The following is a 20,746-nucleotide window of genomic DNA, read 5'->3' as shown; positions in this document are numbered from 1 at the left end:
TCTTTAGAAGCAGCCAAACCACCTGTGCCCGGCCAGGCCCGGCGCGGCGCTGGATGAATTGGCCCGCGGGGACCGTGGCCCGCTCCTCGAACGACCACGGCCGCCCCTGAACCCTACGGTTGGCCAGAGTTGCCTTTTCTTTACACATTTGGAAGCGAAACAATTCAGAATTTCTCAAAAGTGGCATCGAAGCGATTTTCCAAAGATTAAATGCTCCTAAAATAATCCGAGTGTGTTTTCTGTTATACTTTTGATTGTATCACCTTGAAAAATCAGCTCGGACTCCTTGGTTATTTAATATCCTTGGAAGCTGATATCCCAGGAATCTAAAATATATATATATCATGCGATTTTTTAAAAAAAAGAAATGGTCTGATTCGCATAAATATTTTATACCCCTGGGTTGGGTTTTAGTTTTCCAACAGAAATATTATCTTTGAAATCGGAAATAATATTTTCAAGTTTAAAATCTGATCAACTCTTTTTTTTAATACTCTGTACTTTAAAGAAAAAAATCAACTGTAGCTAGACGATTGAAATTATACGAAAAAAATTTTAAACCCCCCATTTTCATAGAGAGGGGAAGTGCTAGGTATCTGTATTAATGTCTAAACAATATTGAATCCTCAATCAAAAATTGTTATGTCCAGAGCAAATAAATGATCGTTTTAAGAAGGTAATAAATAAAAGCAACGCCCGTGCTTAGCGTCTCAGAGCAACTTGAAAACAGCTCCACTTTCAGAGAGTTAAATTCGTCCTTTTTAAAATCAACTGCAACTTTTGCCTTCCTTTGAAAGGACAACAAAAAGATTTCACGCACAAGTTGACCTGAACAAAAGGACCTCAAGCCAGTTATTCTTTTGTGGGGTGACAACTGGAGGAGAGGAAAACTTTTAAGTATACTTGGATGGTACTTTTGGAAACCCACTGTAAAAAGAAAATGCGACCGCAGCTCCACACGGTTTAAAACCAAGACTTCGGGGCTGTGGGGGGAGAGAAATCATGGGACAGGAACTGAAGGCCTGTGAGGAGAAAATTCGTCGTGGTTTTCAGATTAACAAGTTGCTTTCTTAAAGCTCAAGGTTCTTTCAGGGGGAAAAAAAAGCCTACGTAGTTGTGAGAGTCAGGCTTCCGGCTCCCCGCGCCCACCCTCCTCCCACTAAATAAATAAATAAATCAGCCTTCTGATCTTCGGAGCTTTGAATCCTCAAATTCCCCTTCACTTTTTAAATTTCCTCCAAGAGTCAAATTATTTCTCCCACCAGCTTCCCGAGTGGTAGCAGCCTCTAAAACAGAACCGGAAGGGGGGCCCCCAGAGGAGAGTCTGTCGTGAGCACCGAATTCGAAGGAAATCCCCTGGCAGGGACTGCAGTGCCGCCACCCAGCCCTGGCGACAGTCATCTCGGGTCCAGTTCAGAGGCCCGGGCACACAGCCCGGGCAAACTCCTCCTGAGAGGGGGCCGGGGAACCCAGAGAGGGCAGGGAGGAAGGAGGACAGAAACGTGTGTGTGTGTGTGTGTGTGTGTGTGTGTGTGTGTGTGTGTCCTTGAGGACACAAAACTCCAGCAGTCCCCTCTCTGAGGGAGTGGAGGGAGGCGATCAAGGTCGGCCGACCTAGTCCCAAGCCTTCTTTAAAACTAGGCAGGCGGACGCGCTAGAAGCTTTGCTCTGCGGAGGTCTGGATTCGGGCTGCCGCTGCCTGTCCAGACCCGCTGCCCCAGAGCAGGTGCCAAAGCTTCTTGGGGTGGGGTCTCCTCCGCCCCTCCCCTCCCCCAAGCTCGCCCACTCCCCGCGCCTGGACTACTGAGGCTGGGTGGGTTAAGCCCAGGCTCCGACACCCCGCTGGGTTCGCCCCGCGACCCTACTCCCCACCTTCGAATCCAGGCACCAGGGCTTAGGGCTCCGAGAGAACGCTCCCCCGGCAGGGAGGGCTCCGGGAGCTTCGTATTTCTTTTCCTAAGAGGCTAGCTGAGGGTGGGAAGAACACTAACAAACGCCAACTCTCCCCCGACCCTGGCGCAAAATGTCTGTCTGTCCACCCAAAAGTTCAGGGCAGTCCCCCGCCAGCTCTTCTAACTTGGCCTTTTCGATATTAACAACATCCACGCAGAGCCAGAAGCAGACGAAAAAGGACCGGTTCGGCCTCAACACCTAGAAAACTTTGTTTCAGACTTTCCTAGATTCACCTGGAAACTCAGAAGTATCAGTGAATTTCTGAGCTCAGAGGCCAAAGGGAGTTAGTGGGGCTAGGCATCGGTTTTGGTTTTCTCCTCCCTATGCTCAACCAGCCCGAGCTTTCAGGCAGAAGAAAACTGCAGCTAATGGAGATATCAAACAGAGCCACAATTCCGAAGACGCCTTTTCCGCCACTAGCACCCACCGTCCATCTGCAAGTGTAATCACAGACTTGCGGCATCTTCATCACCAGGGGCTGCGAGAAAAGGGGAGAAAATCCTCTGTCATTAAAAGGAACCCTCTATTATCACTATTATTGTTTGTGTATAGCAACATAAGAATGTCCCCCTCCTCTTAAAATTCCCCCACAATATTAAAACAGTATTTGTCGTCAGATTCCTACAAACGCTTGAGGCCTTTCTGGAAAACCATTACCATTCAATGGCTAGAAAATTGCTCTCCTTCCATTAAAAAAAAAAAAAAAAGGCACAGCAGCAGATACAACAGACAACAAAAACTTTCTCCTGCATAATCCCTGCTCATGGAATGACAAAGAAATGACATTGACTTACCCCTGAACGGATGATGTGTTTGATAAGTGGGGGACTTTTTCGAAGATTTCTGTTCAGGAGCTGCACAGACAGCTGCAATTCATGGGCGACGCTGATTGCCAGAAACGCTATGGATTGGCATGGGGTCTGCAGCTCACAGATCCTGATCAATACCCCTACACTCACACGCCAGATGGTTTGGGGAAGGACAAAAATAAAATAGTCCAAGTCAGCCCACCATTATGTTTCTTTGTATTGCTCTGATAAACCTAGTTGTAGCGCAAATCCGTTCTGCCCAACACAAAACCTTCTTCAGGATTTTGAACATTTGGGTGGAAATAAGCAGCCCCCGTTCTACCCAGGGTTTGGGCTGTGGTTACAGTTGTTTAGTAAAAACAGAGCTGTTGGACCCCTTATCCAGATTGGGTTTACTTGTGGTGTGTTTATTTTTTTCGTGAATAATTTATAGGGTCTCTGTTTTAATTGAATGTTCATGTCTCTCTCCCTCTCAGACCCTTAAAATTTTTTTAATGTGAAAAAACATACGAAAAGTCCAGTAAAATTTTCCAGTCTTTTTCTGCACTTGCTCAACTTCAATTTTTTTTCTTTTACAGTACAATAGCTTATATTTGTTGTCAAAGCTGCATTTTATTTACAGGCTTCTTTTGAATCATTTAAGTGTTTGGTCTTGAAGAAAATCGGCCCTGCAAATGGGGTATTCTAAGTAATGGATATCCTGCTCCTGATATAATGGCTGGTGCAACTGTTTGTCCAGATTCTAACAGTCGTGAAGTAGCACTTCTGCTGCCACATTTCTATACGGTCAGGGGGAACAGGAGTGTAACTTCAAATTAAAAGAAAAAAATTTGAGTCGTAGAACTTCCGAAGGTTAGAGCATGTGTGCTTAACAAGGGGTGGTTAGAAAGCAACTCTTCCTTTTTATTTTCTCGAAGAACTATATAGAAAAAAATCAAAGATATTTCAAAACATATTTGAAAATTGTATTAGTACTGATATTCTTAAAATTATCTTCAAGTAGATACTATTTTTCCGGTTTAAAAAGAAAGGGAGAAAACATGCAAACTTAATTCAGTAAAAATTAGGATGCTGAGTAAACAAGCACATTAATTTTTTCTTTTCAATGGGTTTTGGGTTGAAATATAAAACCTCAAACCGCTATCAGAAAAACAATGTGAAAAGTCTGCTTTAATCTAGCCCAATGAAATTATACACAAAGAAGCCAATGCGATTTCATGATTTCCCTGAGATCGCCAATATTGATCGAGGGAAGGGGAGGGGAGGAGGGAGGGAGGAAGGAGCGAGGCAGCGAGAATATGCAACTCACCTTTCAACTCCCCAGCACGTGACTGCTCCCAGGCACACCGAGGTGGAATACCCAGGAGCAGATTTATCCTGGTAGCCTGGGAAATGAGTTTATAATTTTGAAATTTTATTTAAATGGCAATTTATATGCCTAGGTTTCTGAACGGAGGCAGTGCCTACCAGATGTCCCAGCCTGGGGTCACTGGCCACTGCTTGAGCCTGAAGCCAGGGCAGAGGAGGCTGCCTTCGGCACTGGGGCACATCAAACAGATTTTTCCCCTGTCTTGCTCCTCTCCTGCCTTATTTCAGTGTCTGAGCACTCCTGGACCAACAGGACTGCACTCTTGTGAACTTTTGTTCAACTCGGTGTGTATTTCAAACATTAACTTTCAAATTATCCCAAATGTCCAGCTGCCATATACAAGGTGGGGAGGGTGAAGAGAGATGGTAGGAGAGGTGAGGAAGAGACGAAAGTCAGAGAAACAGAAAACTGAGTGATTTTACCTGTCTAGTACTGTGACATTAAAAGATGTGAGCATCTAGAAAAGTATGTCTAGCAAAGCAGGGGATCATCCACTTTCTTACTCAGGCTTTGATATCACAAGAAGAGGCTATTTGAAAGAATAATTGGCAAGGTATTGGCCAGAATTCAATAAAGTCGATCTAGAAATAGTGTCACTGTACGTTCATGTGACAGCATGATGTGGGAGGGGGTGGATTTTTTTGCTCTGTAGCTAGAAGAGAGAGGAGGGCAGCCGTAAAAGGTCACCAAGACTAAGAACTGTTTTCCAAATGAATAAAACCTTTCTCTAGCGCCAGAGAGGCACATACAGTATTCCAGACTGTGTCCTTGTTTTCTTATCAAGTTTTCTCTAACAGCTGGAAGTTGTTGGAGGGGGCTGTCTTAAGGAGACCCCCTGCTCTTCTTTTGACAGCTGATCAAAAGAAAATAGGTCACGCTTCTCCAACTTACGTCCACCCTGTCCTTAATTACTGTCTCTTTAAACAAAGGCAACATCTGCGCAACCTCAGCTAGCTTGAATCTTCACAGGCAAACAGAACGCAACCTGCTTCGGAAGAATCTGTTTCTTGTAAGGTTTTCAATGCCGAGTGGCTCTCTGCCTTCAACTACCCCCTCCACCCCAACCCGGGCCGCAGAAATCTCCACCTTCTCTCTACAACCCCGCTCCACTCCCAGTCGCCGACCAGGGGTTACTAAACAACGGCAATCCTGGGTAGATGAAGGTACACTTTTCAAAGCTGCGGCTTGCGAGCGTTCTAGAACTCACCAGGGCTCTGGTCTTTTCAGAAACAAGGTTTGAATATACAGATATGGGCTCCATGTCATCTATCCACAGCCGTAACCCAGGGCGTTCCTCTCCCGGGATTCGAGAGACGTGTGTGTGTGTGTGTGTGTGTGTGTGTGTGTGTGTGTGTGTGTGTGTGTGTTAGGGGGAAGATCCGCGAGTAACGTCCCGGACGTTTACATACTCCCTACCCCCAGGAGAAGTTTGCTAACTAAGGCATCGGCAACAACCCTGCTGTACACTACCCCCCTCCAGCCCCCGCCCCCTCCCACAACTCCTTTCCAACTCGCTCGCGCAGCAAGCATTTGGTCACCTTGAAACCGTAGCTCCTGGTGTTCTAGTTTTGTTTTGCAATCTAGCAGGGGCCCTTCTGAAGGCTCATAACTGAGAGATTTATGGGCTCGCCGGGTAATTAAATGATGCTATTGTGTTAACTTTGCAGGCATTACTGCGGCCCGCGCCGCGGGTGGGCTTGCGTCCGCCGGCCGCAGCTAGCAGGCGGCGAGGGCGCTTGAGTTCCTTCGCCCCGTAGATTCCGCACTCCCCAGTCTCGGGAATTTACCCTACATTAGAATACATTAGCGCCCGCATTTTTAAAGGCTAAACTACTGGCTCCCAGCTAGGGACGCTTGGGAAGTGGCTTGTTAGGAGACGTGGGATTGTTTTTACATCAGCACGTAGCAGGAGTTTTCCCTCCTGGCTTGCCTCGATAAAAGCTTTGGGGTGAAGCAAGGGGAACTGAAGCAAAGCCCTTTAGCCCAGGTCGCAGCAGCTCCGGAGAGAAACAGAGCGGCATCTTTAACGTAATTTCTCTCCCTCACTCGCTCTCTCGCCTCTCTCGCCACTACCCTCTCTTCCCCTCCCTCTCTTCCTCTCCTTGACGTTTGATTCCAGTGGCAAAGGAGGAAAAAAAAAAAAAAAAAGCACAGAGCCGTCAGCCAAACGTGAAACGCGCGGCCCCGCCCGCTCCTCAGCCATTGGCAGCTGTGCGCAGGAGGCCCGCCTCCCGGGGCAGTCGCGGCCACGCAGTGGCTGCTCGCGGCGCCCATCGGGCACTGCCCCGCCCCGGGTCCGGGAAGGTAGGTTGGCTGCCCCGGCGAGCGGCAGAGCCCTTCTGGACAGCTCCCGCTCACCCAAACAGAAGACGTCGGCACCGGAGCGGGCTCGGACATGGCTAGGCAGCGCGCCGCCCCGAGCGGCGGGACTCGGTGATCCCTCCCTCCTTCCCCGCCCCCTCCCGTCTCCCGCACACACGCCCCGTCCGCCCCCACCCCACCCCCACCCCGGGCGCGCCCGCCCGCCCGCAGCCCGGGGCGCACACCCGCACGCACGCTCCCCTCCACACGCTCACGCACTCCTGCGCCCTCCCTTGCTCCCGCGGCAGAGCTCCGCCACGCGCGCCTTGCCAGCCCGCCGGCCACCCCCGCCGCCCCCGCCGCCCCCGGGCCCCGATGGACTGAATGAAGGCTGCCTACACCGCCTATCGATGCCTCACCAAAGACCTAGAAGGCTGCGCCATGAACCCGGAGCTGACAATGGAAAGTCTGGGCACTTTGCACGGGCCGGCCGGCGGCGGCAGCGGTGGGGGCGGCGGCGGGGGCGGCGGGGGCGGCGGCGGGGGCCCGGGCCATGAGCAGGAGCTGCTGGCCAGCACCAGCCCTCACCACGCGGGCCGCGGCGCCGCTGGCTCGCTGCGGGGCCCGCCGCCGCCGCCGCCGCCGCCGCCGCCGCCAACGGCGCACCAGGAGCTGGGCACGGCGGCAGCGGCGGCAGCAGCGGCGTCGCGCTCGGCCATGGTCACTAGCATGGCCTCGATCCTGGACGGCGGCGACTACCGGCCCGAGCTCTCCATCCCGCTCCATCATGCCATGAGCATGTCCTGCGACTCGTCCCCGCCCGGCATGGGCATGAGCAACACCTACACCACGCTGACGCCTCTCCAGCCGCTGCCGCCCATCTCCACCGTGTCGGACAAGTTCCACCACCCGCACCCTCACCACCACCACCACCACCACCACCACCACCAGCGCCTGTCGGGCAACGTCAGCGGCAGCTTCACCCTCATGCGCGACGAGCGAGGGCTCCCGACCATGAACAACCTCTACAGCCCCTACAAGGAGATGCCCGGCATGAGCCAGAGCCTGTCCCCGCTGGCCGCCACGCCGCTGGGCAACGGGCTGGGCGGCCTCCACAACGCGCAGCAGAACCTGCCCAGCTACGGGCCCCCGGGCCACGACAAAATGCTCAGCCCCAACTTCGACGCGCACCACACTGCCATGCTGACCCGCGGTGAGCAACACCTGTCCCGCGGTCTGGGCACCCCGCCCGCGGCCATGATGTCTCACCTCAACGGCCTACACCACCCGGGCCACGCTCAGTCCCATGGGCCGGTGCTGGCGCCTAGCCGTGAGAGGCCACCCTCGTCCTCTTCGGGATCGCAGGTGGCCACATCAGGCCAGCTGGAGGAGATCAACACCAAAGAGGTGGCCCAGCGCATCACCGCCGAGCTGAAGCGCTACAGCATCCCACAGGCGATCTTCGCGCAGAGGGTGTTGTGCCGGTCTCAGGGGACTCTCTCCGACCTGCTCCGGAACCCCAAACCGTGGAGTAAACTCAAATCTGGCAGGGAGACCTTCCGCAGGATGTGGAAGTGGCTGCAGGAGCCCGAGTTCCAGCGCATGTCTGCCTTACGCCTGGCAGGTAAGCCCAGAGGGTCTCCTGGAGCCAGGGTGCTGGGAGAGGGCTCCGGGGTGCCTGTGGCCCCGGGTGAGGGCGCTTAGCCACATCTCTGGTTCTCGCCTCCTCTCCACACTTCCTATTTCTTCTCTACTTTATTTCTTCTTCTGTTTCCTCTTTCTCCTCTCTTCTTTCTGTTCTCCCTTTCTCTTCTCTTCCTTCCTCCCTCCTTGTCTCCTGGGCTTCCTGACCGACCCCCACCCGCATTTTATTCGCGCTTTGGTCAACGTGCCAACTCTGCCCTCTCCTTCCGACCTTACCCAGTTGTGGGAGTCGCGATGGGGGTGCACCGTGTCCACTAGGAGCCCTCTCTTTCCAGGACTCACAGGAAAGGGGGATTGCCTTTATTGGAAACCCTGTGCACTTGAACTCTTGCTTAGACAATACATTTCCAAGCTTGCTTAGGCAATACGTTTCAGTTTTCCAAGCTGCCTGGTCTCCCTGTATGGAGGCAGTTGGTGGGCTGGGGTGGGGGAGCGGGAGGCAAACTTGTTTGGTCACTGACAAGAGTCACAGCCTTGCCCACGCGGAGAACGGGTGACCAGGGTACAACAGCGCTTCCCGAGCCCGTTTCCAGCCTTGACATTGTCACGGGGACTTTATGATCGAAAGAGCAGGCTGGGGCCAGGTCCCTTGTCACTGCCCACAGTGAGGGGAGGGTACAAGGACGAAGGTTGGGACTGCCACATCCACCTCTCTGGGAGGACGGGAGAGGAGCAACTAAGAGTAGAGAGCGTCCTGCCTCACTCGCCGGCCGCCCTTGCCCGGCTCCCAGCGTCTGCCAGGATTTGCCGAGGTTTGGGGCCTCCGGGAGAGACTGGGAGCTCGCGGGAAGAGGTGCAGAAAAAATTAAGATGCAGGTTAGTTAACGCATCTTGGCCGCGGGCTACAGGCTCCGCCTTTGCATTAAGCGGACGCTGATTGTGCGCGTAGCTCGGCGACGGGGAGGGCTTGCGGCCGGCTGGAGAGGACGGGTCGACGCATTGGTTACATTGTTCTGTAGCCGGCTTGGCTCTTTGTGCCTCCTCTAGCGGCAGAGCCGCGAGGTACAGCCCTCTATTGTTCTAGGAGCGCAGAAACCTCCTGCGTGGGCGGCGGGAACCAGAGAGAAAGGCGCAGCCGTGGCTGCGACTGGCACACAGTTGCGCGCTTTAGTGCGCACAGACCCAGCGCGGTGCGCGTGGCAATTGCGCTGCCCCCAGGACCCTGCCACGGGCCAAGAGGGGCAAAGTGTCCAGGCGCCCCACTGGGGAGGGCGCACGGTACCCGGACGCAGGCCGAGATGGGCAGCGTCTTTTGGATTGAGGCTGTCTCTCCCGATCGTCGGATTATCTGGCGGACAATTCGTGGTGGCAGTGATTTACATAGGTACGGGTAGTGGGTAGCGCGCGGTTCCGAGCCGCACACAACGCGCTTCCGGAGCTGTGAGCTCAGGCTTCCTCTCCGGCTCCCCGGGGCTATCCTCGCACCGCTGAGTCTGGCTTGTACGGTGCACTCTACTTACGCCGGACAGGGCTGGGGGGTGTGACAGGCAACGTGTTCGCCCAGGCTTGGGGAGGGGGCGTTTCCACTCTGACAGCCTCCGCCTTTGCCCGCTGTTGGAGGATTCGGATCTCCCGTCAGTAATCTCCCAGCAGTGTTGATCTGAAAAGGTAAAGAAACTAGACCCGCCGCCAAGGGCTTCCCCACATCGGTGGACTCCAAATAGTTCTGCATGGATTTAGAAACCTACTTTATCTTTCTCCTCATTTAGCTTTTTACTCTTCATCCTCTCCTACAATTTTCTCTGATTGCTCTTGGTTCCTCTCAAAGATTAAGCAGTGAATAGAGATTATCCGTGAAAAACTGGAAGCTTACTGACAATTCCAAACAGTGTGGTACCCCTTTATCTTAGGCCCCTGAAAAGGCCTCTAGTCCCTCACGGGTGAGCTTCAGCAAGGGCTGGCTTCTTGGGCACAGGCAGCCGGAAGAAACTTGGCAGCCGGTCTTGGGGAGGGGGGACCAGGGTAAGGTAAAGGCAGGATGACAGCTATTCTAGTCAGGCTGATCTCAGAGCGCTGCCGCCCCCTCACGCCTGTCCCGAAAAAGACAGAGATTTTTAAAACACGTGCCCTCTGCCAATGTATGTCTGAAAGTGATTTGGAAAGTAATGCTTTCCTGGCTAGCCGGTCTCAAGCATTTTTGCAACAGCATTGCTGGGATGGGGGAGAGTGTGGCATCCCTGGGGGACCCCAGTCCCACCACCCACCACGGGAGAGTCCCGGGGCCACTCCTCAGGGGCTGGCCTCAGGCAGCATCGGGGATTTTCAGAGCAGGAGCAAGAAAGCCCCCTCAGTGGGAGTCTGAAAGCCTCCTTCAGCGACTGGGAATTTCCTGCGAGGGACCCCGCTTTGCTCAGGCATTCAAATATGTGTCTGTTTTATTACCCAGAGTTGAAAAGGGACAAAAGCTTTAGCCTTTTTATCTGGCCATTCGATCAGCAACTACAAGTGTGTTGAGTGGTTATTATTACATAGGAAGCTTTTCAGTTTGGGGTCAGTAGATCAGTCTCTTCAGACACTGATGCAGAAGCTGGGACTGGTATTATGTACTTGGGGCGCTAGGGGACAGGAGCAAATGGAGAAGAAAAGCTGAGCCCTTCTCCTCCAGGAGTATGGATCGGAATCTCGCCAGGACGCTGCCGAGGGCCCACACCGTTGAGCTCTGGGGGTTAAACAATCCCAGTGATTGTACAGGGTGGCTCTGCCTGACTCCCAGGCCCGAACCTCGCCGAGACCGACCAGCCCCCCATCTCATCGAGACCAGCTCTTTCTCTCTCTCTCTCTCTTTTAATTTCGCTTTCTCTTTCTCATTTTGGGTCTTGCCAGAGGTAAGCAGATAGGGGTTTGAGGATCCGCAGAGTTAAGATGCCTGATTTGGGCCAGTGTCGGCAACCGCACCCTTAGGTGAAGTACACCCTCATCACAACAGAAGCGCCGACCGCCTCGGTGTATCCACAGCCCGGGATAGCATTGCAAAAGGGAAGGGAGAAGATGGGGGAGCTCAGATTGCCTCAACAGTAGATTTCAGAGAAATGGGCTCCAAGTGCACGACTTCGTTCATAAAAGGTGGCGAGGGCCGAAACTGTTTGCAACCATGCGGGCTTCGGTCTCTTCCGTGGTCCCCGGATATGGCTCCGGCAGAGCAGTTTTTATTAACCCGGCAAGAGGCGGCGAGGACAAACTCCAGCGTGTTCAAGCACAAATCCTCAAGAGGCCTCTGAACTAAGCACACACGAACCAGGAGGGACCGAGAGAACCCAGGCAAGAAAGTGGATGGGCGCCTCGCGGAGGACGACCGAGGCCCCGGTGGCGGGAGTGGTTTCCTCCAACAACTGGAAGACAGAGCAGAGACCCTCCGACGACACACCCTGCCCAGGTTTCCGCCTTCTGTGAGCCGGGCTCCCGGGGCGGCCCGCCCCGAGCCTGCCTCGCGTCCCCGCGGCGAACAGACGCCCGGCCCTCCCCAGGCAGCAGCTCCCAGCGACCAGTCCGGAGCCACCTCTTGTTGAGGCAGCGGAGGGCCCTTAACCAACCCAACGGGATGTCGCCTGGGCCACCTGACGCCCGCGGCAGCGGAGCGTGGCCAGGGCACAACGCTGCGGCGCCTGCCAGGGGCACCACGTGCGTGCGCGGCTCCTTTTGGCGCCAGGGGACGTCCTCAGGCCACCCTAAACCTAGGGACGGGGGCGGGGACCTCATCCGCAGAGACCCGCACCCCGACTCCCACCCCTCCCTCTGGTCAGCCTCTCGGCCGGGCTCAGCCGGTCTCTCCCGAAGGTTTAGTTCGGGATCCGAGCCGGAGAGGCCGGATGTACCACGTCGGTACGGAACACAAGATGTTTTCTCCTGCTGGCTGGTCGGATTAATAATTGAAAAGCTCACTACCATCCTTGCTTGGTCAAGTCCCCGGTGCCTCGAGAACACCTTCCCAACTCACATTAGGGTGGGCGGGAGCTGGGCCGAGCCGGCGGGACGCGAGGGAGGTTAGTGAACGCGCGGGCGAGAAGTAGCCTGAGTCCACGGGCGCCCTCGATGCGAGAGGCTGCGCATTTATTTTTATTCCAGGCTTTCCACCATGTGGTTATGTCACTTTCTCAAACAAATGTGTATATGGAGGGAGATCGATGCTGATAATGTTTAGAAGATTAAAAGAGCATTAATGCTGGCAACAATAATGTTAACGTGTAGACCCAGATTTCATTGATCTGGAACTTGATCCGGCGCGTTTCCAGTAAGCCCGACGGCGCCCTCTTCCCAGCAGAGCGCTCGCCAGCGGCCTGGCTCCCCGGCGCTCCCGCCGCGCTGCTTCCGCAGCTGCAGGCGGGTTCTCGGGTCTGGCCGCTGCTTCACCCCGCGCGGCTCCAGCCCGCCGCTTCCTACTCGAGGTTTCCTGCTGTCGCCAGGCTGCCTGCCCTCTCCCCCGGTCCCCGCGCGCGCAACGCCGCTTTCTGCGCTCGCTGCCGCGGGCTCTGCGGGTGGTTCGGCGCCCGAGTCCTCTCGTGCTTAGCGTGCCTTCGCCTCTGCCCCGCGCGGCCCGCATCTGGTCCAGCAGGGCCGGGAGCAACTTCTTTCCTCCACGGAAACCATCCGGGAAATTTGGTCTCCTCTCCATATGCGGGAACGTCCAAGCCGAACTTTAGAAACGACGTCTCTAAAGAGAAAAACAAATATCAAATATTAACGCATATATGTGGGAACCTAGAAAAAATGGTACAGATGAACTTCCTTGCAAAGCAGAGCTAGAGACACAGACGTATAGAAACGACGTCTTTAAAGCTGCCTGCTAACCTCGCAGCTTCCTGTTCCGCGGATCCGCTCCATCCTTGTTTTCGTTAAGAAAGAACATTCTCATTAAATGTTCCCATTCGCAGACTTTCTACGCTGGTGCATTAGTTGGACAGTTAAACGAGGCCCCAGTGACAATGGCCTGGGCTTCACCCCTCAGAATGGTCTGCTCTGGGCTAATTGGGTCACAACCAGAGAAGAATCTTGTTACTTGCCCCGGCTGGTAAGAAACACCAGCCTGGGGAACTGCCCCGCCCCAGCTCCCCTTCCCAGCAGCTGGAGAGATCTTCCCCTCTGAGACGCGGGACTCAGACCTGGCCCTAGTAGAGAGGTTTTCTCTGAGACACCTGCCTTGACGGGAAAAGAAAGAACTTCAGAGCTGTCCCTTCCCTCCGGCAGGAAGACCTCCACATCCTGCCAATGGCTCCTTTCGCCAAATGGCTTATTCTTCCAGAAGGAACACTAAGGTGGATGAAGGAAAGAAAGAGCTGGGACGGTAGTGGGGGTGAGATAAGAACTAAATTGTTCGGGTTTTTTGAAATTATAAATTCTCCAGTTTTAGAAATACTAAGCTTTTCCTTCAAGAGAAGGTTTCAACCTGGACGAAAAGGAGTGTTTTCTTTCCTTCTCCAACAACGAAATGAGAAAAAGGAGGAAGGAAAGGAGAGAGAAAACCCCCCAAATCTTGCGTTATTCTGCTTTGCCATGTGGCAAAGGGGAAGCAGTCATTTCTTTCTGTCCTCCCCAGAGATAGGGGTCGTCTTCCTTCCAGTGGGTTTCCTTAGAGAAGGGAGCTTTGATACAGCTCCTTGATTCCTAGTCAGAATGAGCCCTACCCCTCTTCTGAAAACCTACATTGAACTAGGTCCAGTGATCAGATACAGAAACCAAAAAGGGTGGCGAGGTTTCCTTTTGGTGAGGAGGACAGCGGGCCCCTCCCCTCCAGCTCCCGGTGAAGGGCTCTTAGGTTCTGGGAGGGGCAAGTGGGCTTTTGGAGGGTGGAATCTTAGAGTCTCCTCCAACCCCATCTTAGAATCCTAAAACAGGGCTGGATTCCTGGTGAATGGTGAGGGTGGGGCAGAGGGGAAACTGAGCCGCCCAGATTCTCTGTGTCTCTGAGAGCGGCCCCACTTCTCTCCAGAGACACGTGTCTGCCCAGAGGTAACAGGGGACCCTGGGCAGGGTTTACCTTCCAGAGCTCCAGGCCTGAACCCTGAGGGGGAAAGAGGCTGCCTCTCCAGCTTTCTTCAATCCAAAATTTCACTTCAGAGTCGCCTCTTGGTTTTCTGGGCTCTAGAACCTGTTTCTAAAGGAAGATCAGACGAAGGGGTTGAAGCGTTCTCAGGAAGAAGGTACTGGACGCCACCACACTATTGCTGGTGGCTGGTGTCGGTAGAAACTGTCTTGAGGGAAAGTGGTATCCTGTCGGGGGTATCCCTGGAGGAATGAAAACCTCAGAGGAGAAGCAGAGGGATTTAGTTTCTGGGCTCTTGCCAAAGGAAGGAAAATGAGGAGGGAATAAATAGAAATAATTGTCTGGATAAAGGGCCCTGGGGAAAAGGGTGAATACTGAGGAACCCTGGGCCTTAAACTTCATCTACAGATTCTGGATTATCCTTGTCCCCAACCCTCTCAGAGATCCTTGTTTTTCCTGACCTGCGGACAATTGCTTCCTCTGAGGGGATACTTTTCATGGTGGGGAGAGACCACTATGCGGGAACCCAACAGGGACATTTATACTGTCAGGTACAGAGCCTGTTCAAGGTGGGCTGGGGGCCCATCAGCACCCCCTTTCATCACCCAGTCTGTCCCCCAATGCACTTCAGTGCCTTTGGGAAAAGCTTGACTTTTGATTTCCAAGTCTCGCTCCAGGTGAAGACCCTGAGAAGTGTACACAGGTTTTTGCAGGGGCAGGGAGGTAGCCTGGGTAGCTCAGCCCGTCTGAGGCATGGCAAGGCATGGAAGCAGGCTGCGGGCTGTGCACACAGAGCTAGTCTCACTGGGGGAGAAGTGGACATTGTGGACATGGTTGTGAAAAACTGTCCAACACAAATTGTCCCGGAGGGAAGGGAGGCTCTGCGTTCCACCTTGGCGCCTCTCTCGCCATTTGAAGATCCATTACTCTTCTGTAGAAAGCAGACTTTGTTTGGGTTGGAAGCACACCTCCAATGTAATTTAATCAGCATTGGACTTTGGCTCATGTAATCAAATATACATATACTTTCTCCTGCAGGAAGAAAAATAATTTCTCTGTAACTGGTATTGACTTGAAGTCATGTAATCTCTGGAAAGCATCACGTTTTTAAAGGGAAAGGTAAAATTAAGGGGGAAAGAACCCACGGTTTCAGTGGTTTGCCTTGTAATAGCTAAGAGAGCCAGTTACCACCTAAGGAAGGACAGAAGGAGAATTCTAGAGCTGAAATGCATGGGCCGCTCCAACTGTAGGTATCCCACTCCAGCTTCCTCTGTGTAGTCAACCTCCCAGATCTGTACTGGTAGGAAACAAGGTTGACTGGCTCACCAGATGCTAGGAATTTGGGCTTTATGTTTATGTTGGGTTGAGGCATCTTTGGAAGAGTCTGGAGCTCCATTGCTCCATTTTTTTCTGTCCTCTTTGGAGAGACCACAGGCGGCAGCAGCAGGATCCCAGTGGGCAGGAAGCCCACTCTACCCCCAGGGCCTTGAGCCTTAAGCTCTGCCCTAGAGCATCCCCCTAGAGCAAGCTTGGACTCCCCACCCGCAGGGCGAGGCTCTGGGCTTTACCCAGGTTGGGTCTGTTAGGGAATCTGTTGTAAACACAGATCCATTGATTTGCATTTGTCAGAGAGTAAAGTTAAACCAGTGAAAAGAGAAGCCCTTACCCTTTTATGCAGGGCCAGGGAAACCTTTCCTATTGATCCTATTGATCCAACCTTTCCCTTTAAGGAAACCACATAGTTAAAGACCCTCATTCAATAGATTTACCCTTTGCGCTTGCGATATTCCTTTAAGTGTTCTCATCTAGGATAGCTGGGCATTAAGCCCACACTCCAAACCAAACAAAAATGAAAAGGGGGAAGGAGGGGAGGAGTCAAGAGGCAGAATTGTGGGAAGTGAAACTGAATCAGACTGAAATGTGTAATGACTTGGTTGGGGAATGTTTTTCTCATTCTTCTAAGATGACATGCAGGGATAAGGACAAAATAGATGCATTTAGCGATCTCCTCTTTCTCTTCTCTCCTCTTCTCTCTCTTTCCCTCCCCCCAAAACAAAATCTGTTTAGATGCTAGAGTAACAACATCACAGGAACATCAGCTGCTGTAAAATTATTTCAATCAAGCCACTAGCTTGGTTCATTTACAGTGGTTCACTTAAAGGCAGTGATACTGCCACAAAAATTATTTTGGTTCATTTGTAGCAAATTGGGAATAAAATTGTCCCCAGAAATGCAATATTTTGGACTCTGTATATGAGCATGAACACTGAAGTCACTTTCAAAGAGAAGGGCTTGGAGTTGTGTGTCCTGATGGAAGTAGGTAGAAACCAGACCAGGAGTTAGGTACAACTTTTTCTTATTGAGCAGTGTAGATGGAACAGGAATTGCTAAATATTGCTCAGTACCCTTTGTGTTTGCAGAAATGAAAATGAAAGTCGCCTTTGTTTCCAGAACTGTTGGCATGATCCGTTTTATTTCTTCCTTGACCCTTTTTGTTCTGTAAATAACATCCATTTGTGATTTTTTTTTTCAACATGTTCCATGTGCTATTCCTAATTGGCTATCTCTTGGGTTGTGTTCAGACATTCATGTTTGTTTTATGTGATTGAAAAATATTAATGATTCCTTAGGTGAGCTAATGTATTTATCTGCAGAGTGAGTTCAAAGGGTAGAGTTCAGCTATGGTTCAGGTTAATTGAACAGGAAGCAGTGAGCTTTCCAGTCTGTGTTGAACAAGGGACCAGTTCCTTAAAATATCACACTCAGCAAACACACAATTTCAGTGTCTTCATCCTGGAGTCTGATGTAAGAGGCTCAGATCAACCTGGATTGCTTGTTTAAAAACCCAAAGCCAAGCACAGCAACTGCAACAAAGCCTCCGAGTCCCCCTCAGGGAAGAAGAGTTTTCTCATTGGCTAATTGCTTTATTGGTAGCACTGACCTGCAGAGCAGCTGCAGGGGCCTGGATGAAGGCTTAGGCCTCAGAATAATGTGCTCCATTAGAACAGGGCAAGGCATTTTTTGTTTACTCAATTGGAGCTCCCTGCAAAGTGCCATTAACGCCGGCCCAACCGCATGTGTGTTGCAAAAGGCAAAGGTCACGCCAGTCAGGCTGTAGGCACAGCCAGCTCTGCCCTGGTGGGAGGGAGGGCATCCTGTTGGCACTGCCCTCTTCAAGCTTGGCCCAGCCCCATGGGCCCCTCCAGGGCTTTGACCAAAGCAAGCACTTGCACAACTTGTTTGCATTTCCCAATTGCTGAATCATGTTATTGATGATTACACAGTTTTGATCGGAGCACCGTCAATCACACATGAGAAAAAAATCCTCCCACTGACCCTCTCTTTCTTATTTATGTTCCCTTCATCATTGTGTATTACAGTAAATAGAATTGTGCGAACGGTGCTTTTTAGCAGAGTGCTTGAATCAAGAGGAAGACAGACCTCCAAACCTGGCTAGGGGGTTGTTTAGCAGAAAGGAAGTTTGAGGTGGAACCAGGAGCACAGTCAAGGCTTCTACCCAAAGCACCTTGAGCTAGAGTGCCACCTGCCAGGAGTCTTCTAACTGCAACAAGCCTTGCACCTTGAAGGCCCAGACTCTTTTCTTCACTTTTTTCCTAGTGTCTGTGTCTCCATTCCCCACCCTACTGACAACTACCCGTATTTTCCTAGAAATTTCTTAGGGGACTTTCTCCTGGTCCTTTGGAACTCTAACCTCTGCCTCTCCGAATTCGTTGCCAAGGAGAAATCAGCGGTTTTGCTGTGATGGGTAAAGGTGTTTCGCCCACCCTGCACAGAGGTAATAGTCTCCTGCTTGAGAGATGAGGGGCAGAGAAGGCAAAAAATATCTGTGGGAGAGAAGAGGAATGGTTATGTATGTAAGAGAAACGGCTCAGTTGGTGGTGCCAGTGAGGGTGGTACCAACTGTAAGGTGCTCTGCAAAGGCAAAGTATTGTACGAAGGAGAGGGGGTGAGAGAATTACTATGGGCAGGGAGGACATCAGGAAAGAGATATGCCAGATCGGTGAGCCAGAGGTGGGCTCTGTGAAACCCCCTGGGAAGAGAAAAGGTGAACCAGCCATTTTGCAGTTCCAAAGAAGTAAACCAATGAGCTACACCTGGAGCCAAACTGTGGCGCTGGCTGTAGCTCTGTGGGCGGCAGCTGTTTCCAGACTTGCCTCACGTGGATCTGGGTCCGGAGCCCCTGACAGCTGGTCGCCTGTGCGTGGGTTGCTGCCTCCACGCCTCGATGCAGGCTTCAGCACCACGAACAGCACCACGAACAGCGCCACGGAGGGCCCTGGCAGCCAGAGCGCCCAGTCCGGGTTCTGAGCAAGTTGGCATCTCACCCCAGAGAAGGGAGGTGGGTCCTCTACCGGGTTAAATCCGGGCAGGACCCCGATCAGTAGCTCCAGCTCTCTAGATCTCGGAGCCCCAGACAGAACAGGGCCTCAGATTTTCCTCCCTCGGCTCGTGGCTTCGTTTCTCTGTGGGAGGTCAGCGATAATAAAGGGAGAGGAGGCGATGGCGGTGAGAGGACAAAAGATGCTAAAGGACCCTTTCCTTTCCAAGAGGAAGAACATTACCTCTGTCGGGGGCGGAGGAATTGAAATGTTTTTCTCCATGTTCCTGGCTTCTGCAGGCGCTGACTGCTACTCTCAGCACGGTATTTCAGATTGAGGGTTTCCTTTCAAGGTTTACGGTCTGGCTGCCCTACACACAAATATACAAAAACGGATTTCCCCTCCCCCCCCACCCCTGCCTCCACGTGAGTTTTGCAAACATGGTTTTCATTAGGTGAAGCAAGATTCTCGCATTATATAAGCAGTAATGTTGCCAGGCTACCTCCAATAAATCTAGAAAGTGGGTTTGATTTCTTTAGAGTTTTCCTTGATGGGGCTGTCTTTAAGAGGAACCTCTCCACCGCTTCTGTGGGCCAAGGGTTGTGTCACTTCCACGAGGCCACACAACGGAGTCACATGGCCCTGGCCACGGTGAGAGCTGACATTAGGCACTGACCCCTGACTCTGGCTGTTTTCATTCAGTAGCTCTGCTTTATTTGTGTTTTTATTACAGAGAAAGGAGGCAGGTGGGTCCTTTGGTCTGTGATTAAGCACAACTCGCATCTCTTTAGGTTTCTAGTAAAATGGCCCTTGACTTCCCAAAGCTAATTAAAATGTAAACCTTTTGCTTTATATCAAGAAACTTTCGTTCAAGCCTAATTTATTGTTAAAGTGGTTCTCGGGGAGGTGGAGCATAGGAACAGACAAGTGTATCCCCTTTAAACAGAAAGTCAAGGGCATGATAGATGAGATTTTCTTCCCTGTGACAATTCATCTTTAAATTCCAAGTGGCTCTTGGATGAAAGGAAGAAAATCCAGCCCCAAACAAAACAAATCTGGTAGAGCATTCACTCTCAATGTTGAAAAAAATCATCTTCTGTGTCTAAATACCTAGACTCTTGCTCTATAAATGAGCAGGAACATATTTGAATTAGATCTAAGAACTGGTTTTTGTTTTTTTTTAAGAACTGGTTTTAAATCTATTTGATAAACTCTGATTAAAGCAGTCTCTTCAAGTCCTATGATCTTTGAATTTGCAGGCGTGCATTTCCTAGTAGTTGTTGGGTTACACTATCAAAACCTTTTCCGGTAAAACATGGATTTGACAGTAAGCAAAGCCTTTTTTTTCAAGTCTATTTTATATGCATCACTGCATCTTATTAAAATAAGGCTGTGTACTCTGCAAGACCTTATACTAAATGCATTTCCTTTCTAGTGAACTCAATGTGGTTTTTAAAAGATATTTTGAGAAGACTGCAGTGTAAACAGTACCTCCCCAATAGTCTTCTTTGACTCCAAATACTAAAAAACAAAAAAAAAGTGTGGATTCAAAGAACTTTTTGTGTTTCTGAAACAGAGTGACAGATTTCCAAATCTAAAGGTTTTTTTTGTTTTTAAGTCTTGGATTCAGATGCCTCCTAACGTATACCAGAGTTTATATCAGTTCATGTTCAAGGCATGAGGGTGAATTCCTTAGTCACTCTTGATGGTTAACGCCTCTCATCCTTTTTTTTTTATTATTGTTCTGAAAAGGAAGAGACACTCTTCCTGTTGAAAACCAATTCTTTGACCTCATTGTGGGCCCCTGCCTCTCCTACCTTCTCAGAACCCAATCCCTTCCTGTGTTTATAACCTCTTCTTAGCATTTTCCCATCTGAATTTTTGTGCTCCAGACTCCTATATTTTTTTAATGCTCCCCCAACACCTGTTCCAACTTTAGCTCTTCCCTCCCTTCACTTCTAGAAAGAGTTGCTGTAACTCAGTCTCCGTTTTTCACCTCCCCTTTCAGTCCCAGGCCTTTGCTGTCTCATTCTGGCCACTCCTGTTTGCTAAATCTGCTCTTACCAATGTCACTGTTGAGGTCTTTGTAACTAAATCCAATGGATGCTTCTCAGTTCTCACCTTAACTTGGCCCCTCCATGACGTGTGACACACTCCTGAGCACACTTTCTGAAATACCATACTCTCTAATTTTCCTTTTTGGAATCCTGGCTATTGCCTCTCGGTCTCCTTTCTGGACTCCCTCCATTTAGCTCAGCGTTCAGGCCTAGGCTATTCTATTTATTCATTCATC

General features: G+C 51.3%; 1 protein-coding gene across 1 annotated transcript in view; it reads left to right on the top strand.

Annotated features, from left to right (window-relative positions):
• Nucleotides 1-6,801: 6,801 nt before the first annotated feature.
• Nucleotides 6,802-20,746, top strand: part of ONECUT2 (one cut homeobox 2) — a 43,627-nt gene continuing 29,682 nt past the window's right edge. Inside the window, exon 1 of the mRNA XM_049698597.1 lies at nt 6,802-8,056. Coding sequence (XP_049554554.1) covers nt 6,817-8,056 — 1,240 coding nt within the window. The 5' untranslated portion in view covers nt 6,802-6,816. The remainder of the gene's footprint in view (nt 8,057-20,746) is intronic.

The sequence above is a fragment of the Orcinus orca genome, chromosome 15 (assembly GCF_937001465.1).
Source record: "Orcinus orca chromosome 15, mOrcOrc1.1, whole genome shotgun sequence".
Taxonomy (NCBI): domain Eukaryota; kingdom Metazoa; phylum Chordata; class Mammalia; order Artiodactyla; family Delphinidae; genus Orcinus; species Orcinus orca.
Note: the sequence above shows the minus strand (reverse complement) of the source record. Positions and strands in the feature narration are given on the sequence as shown.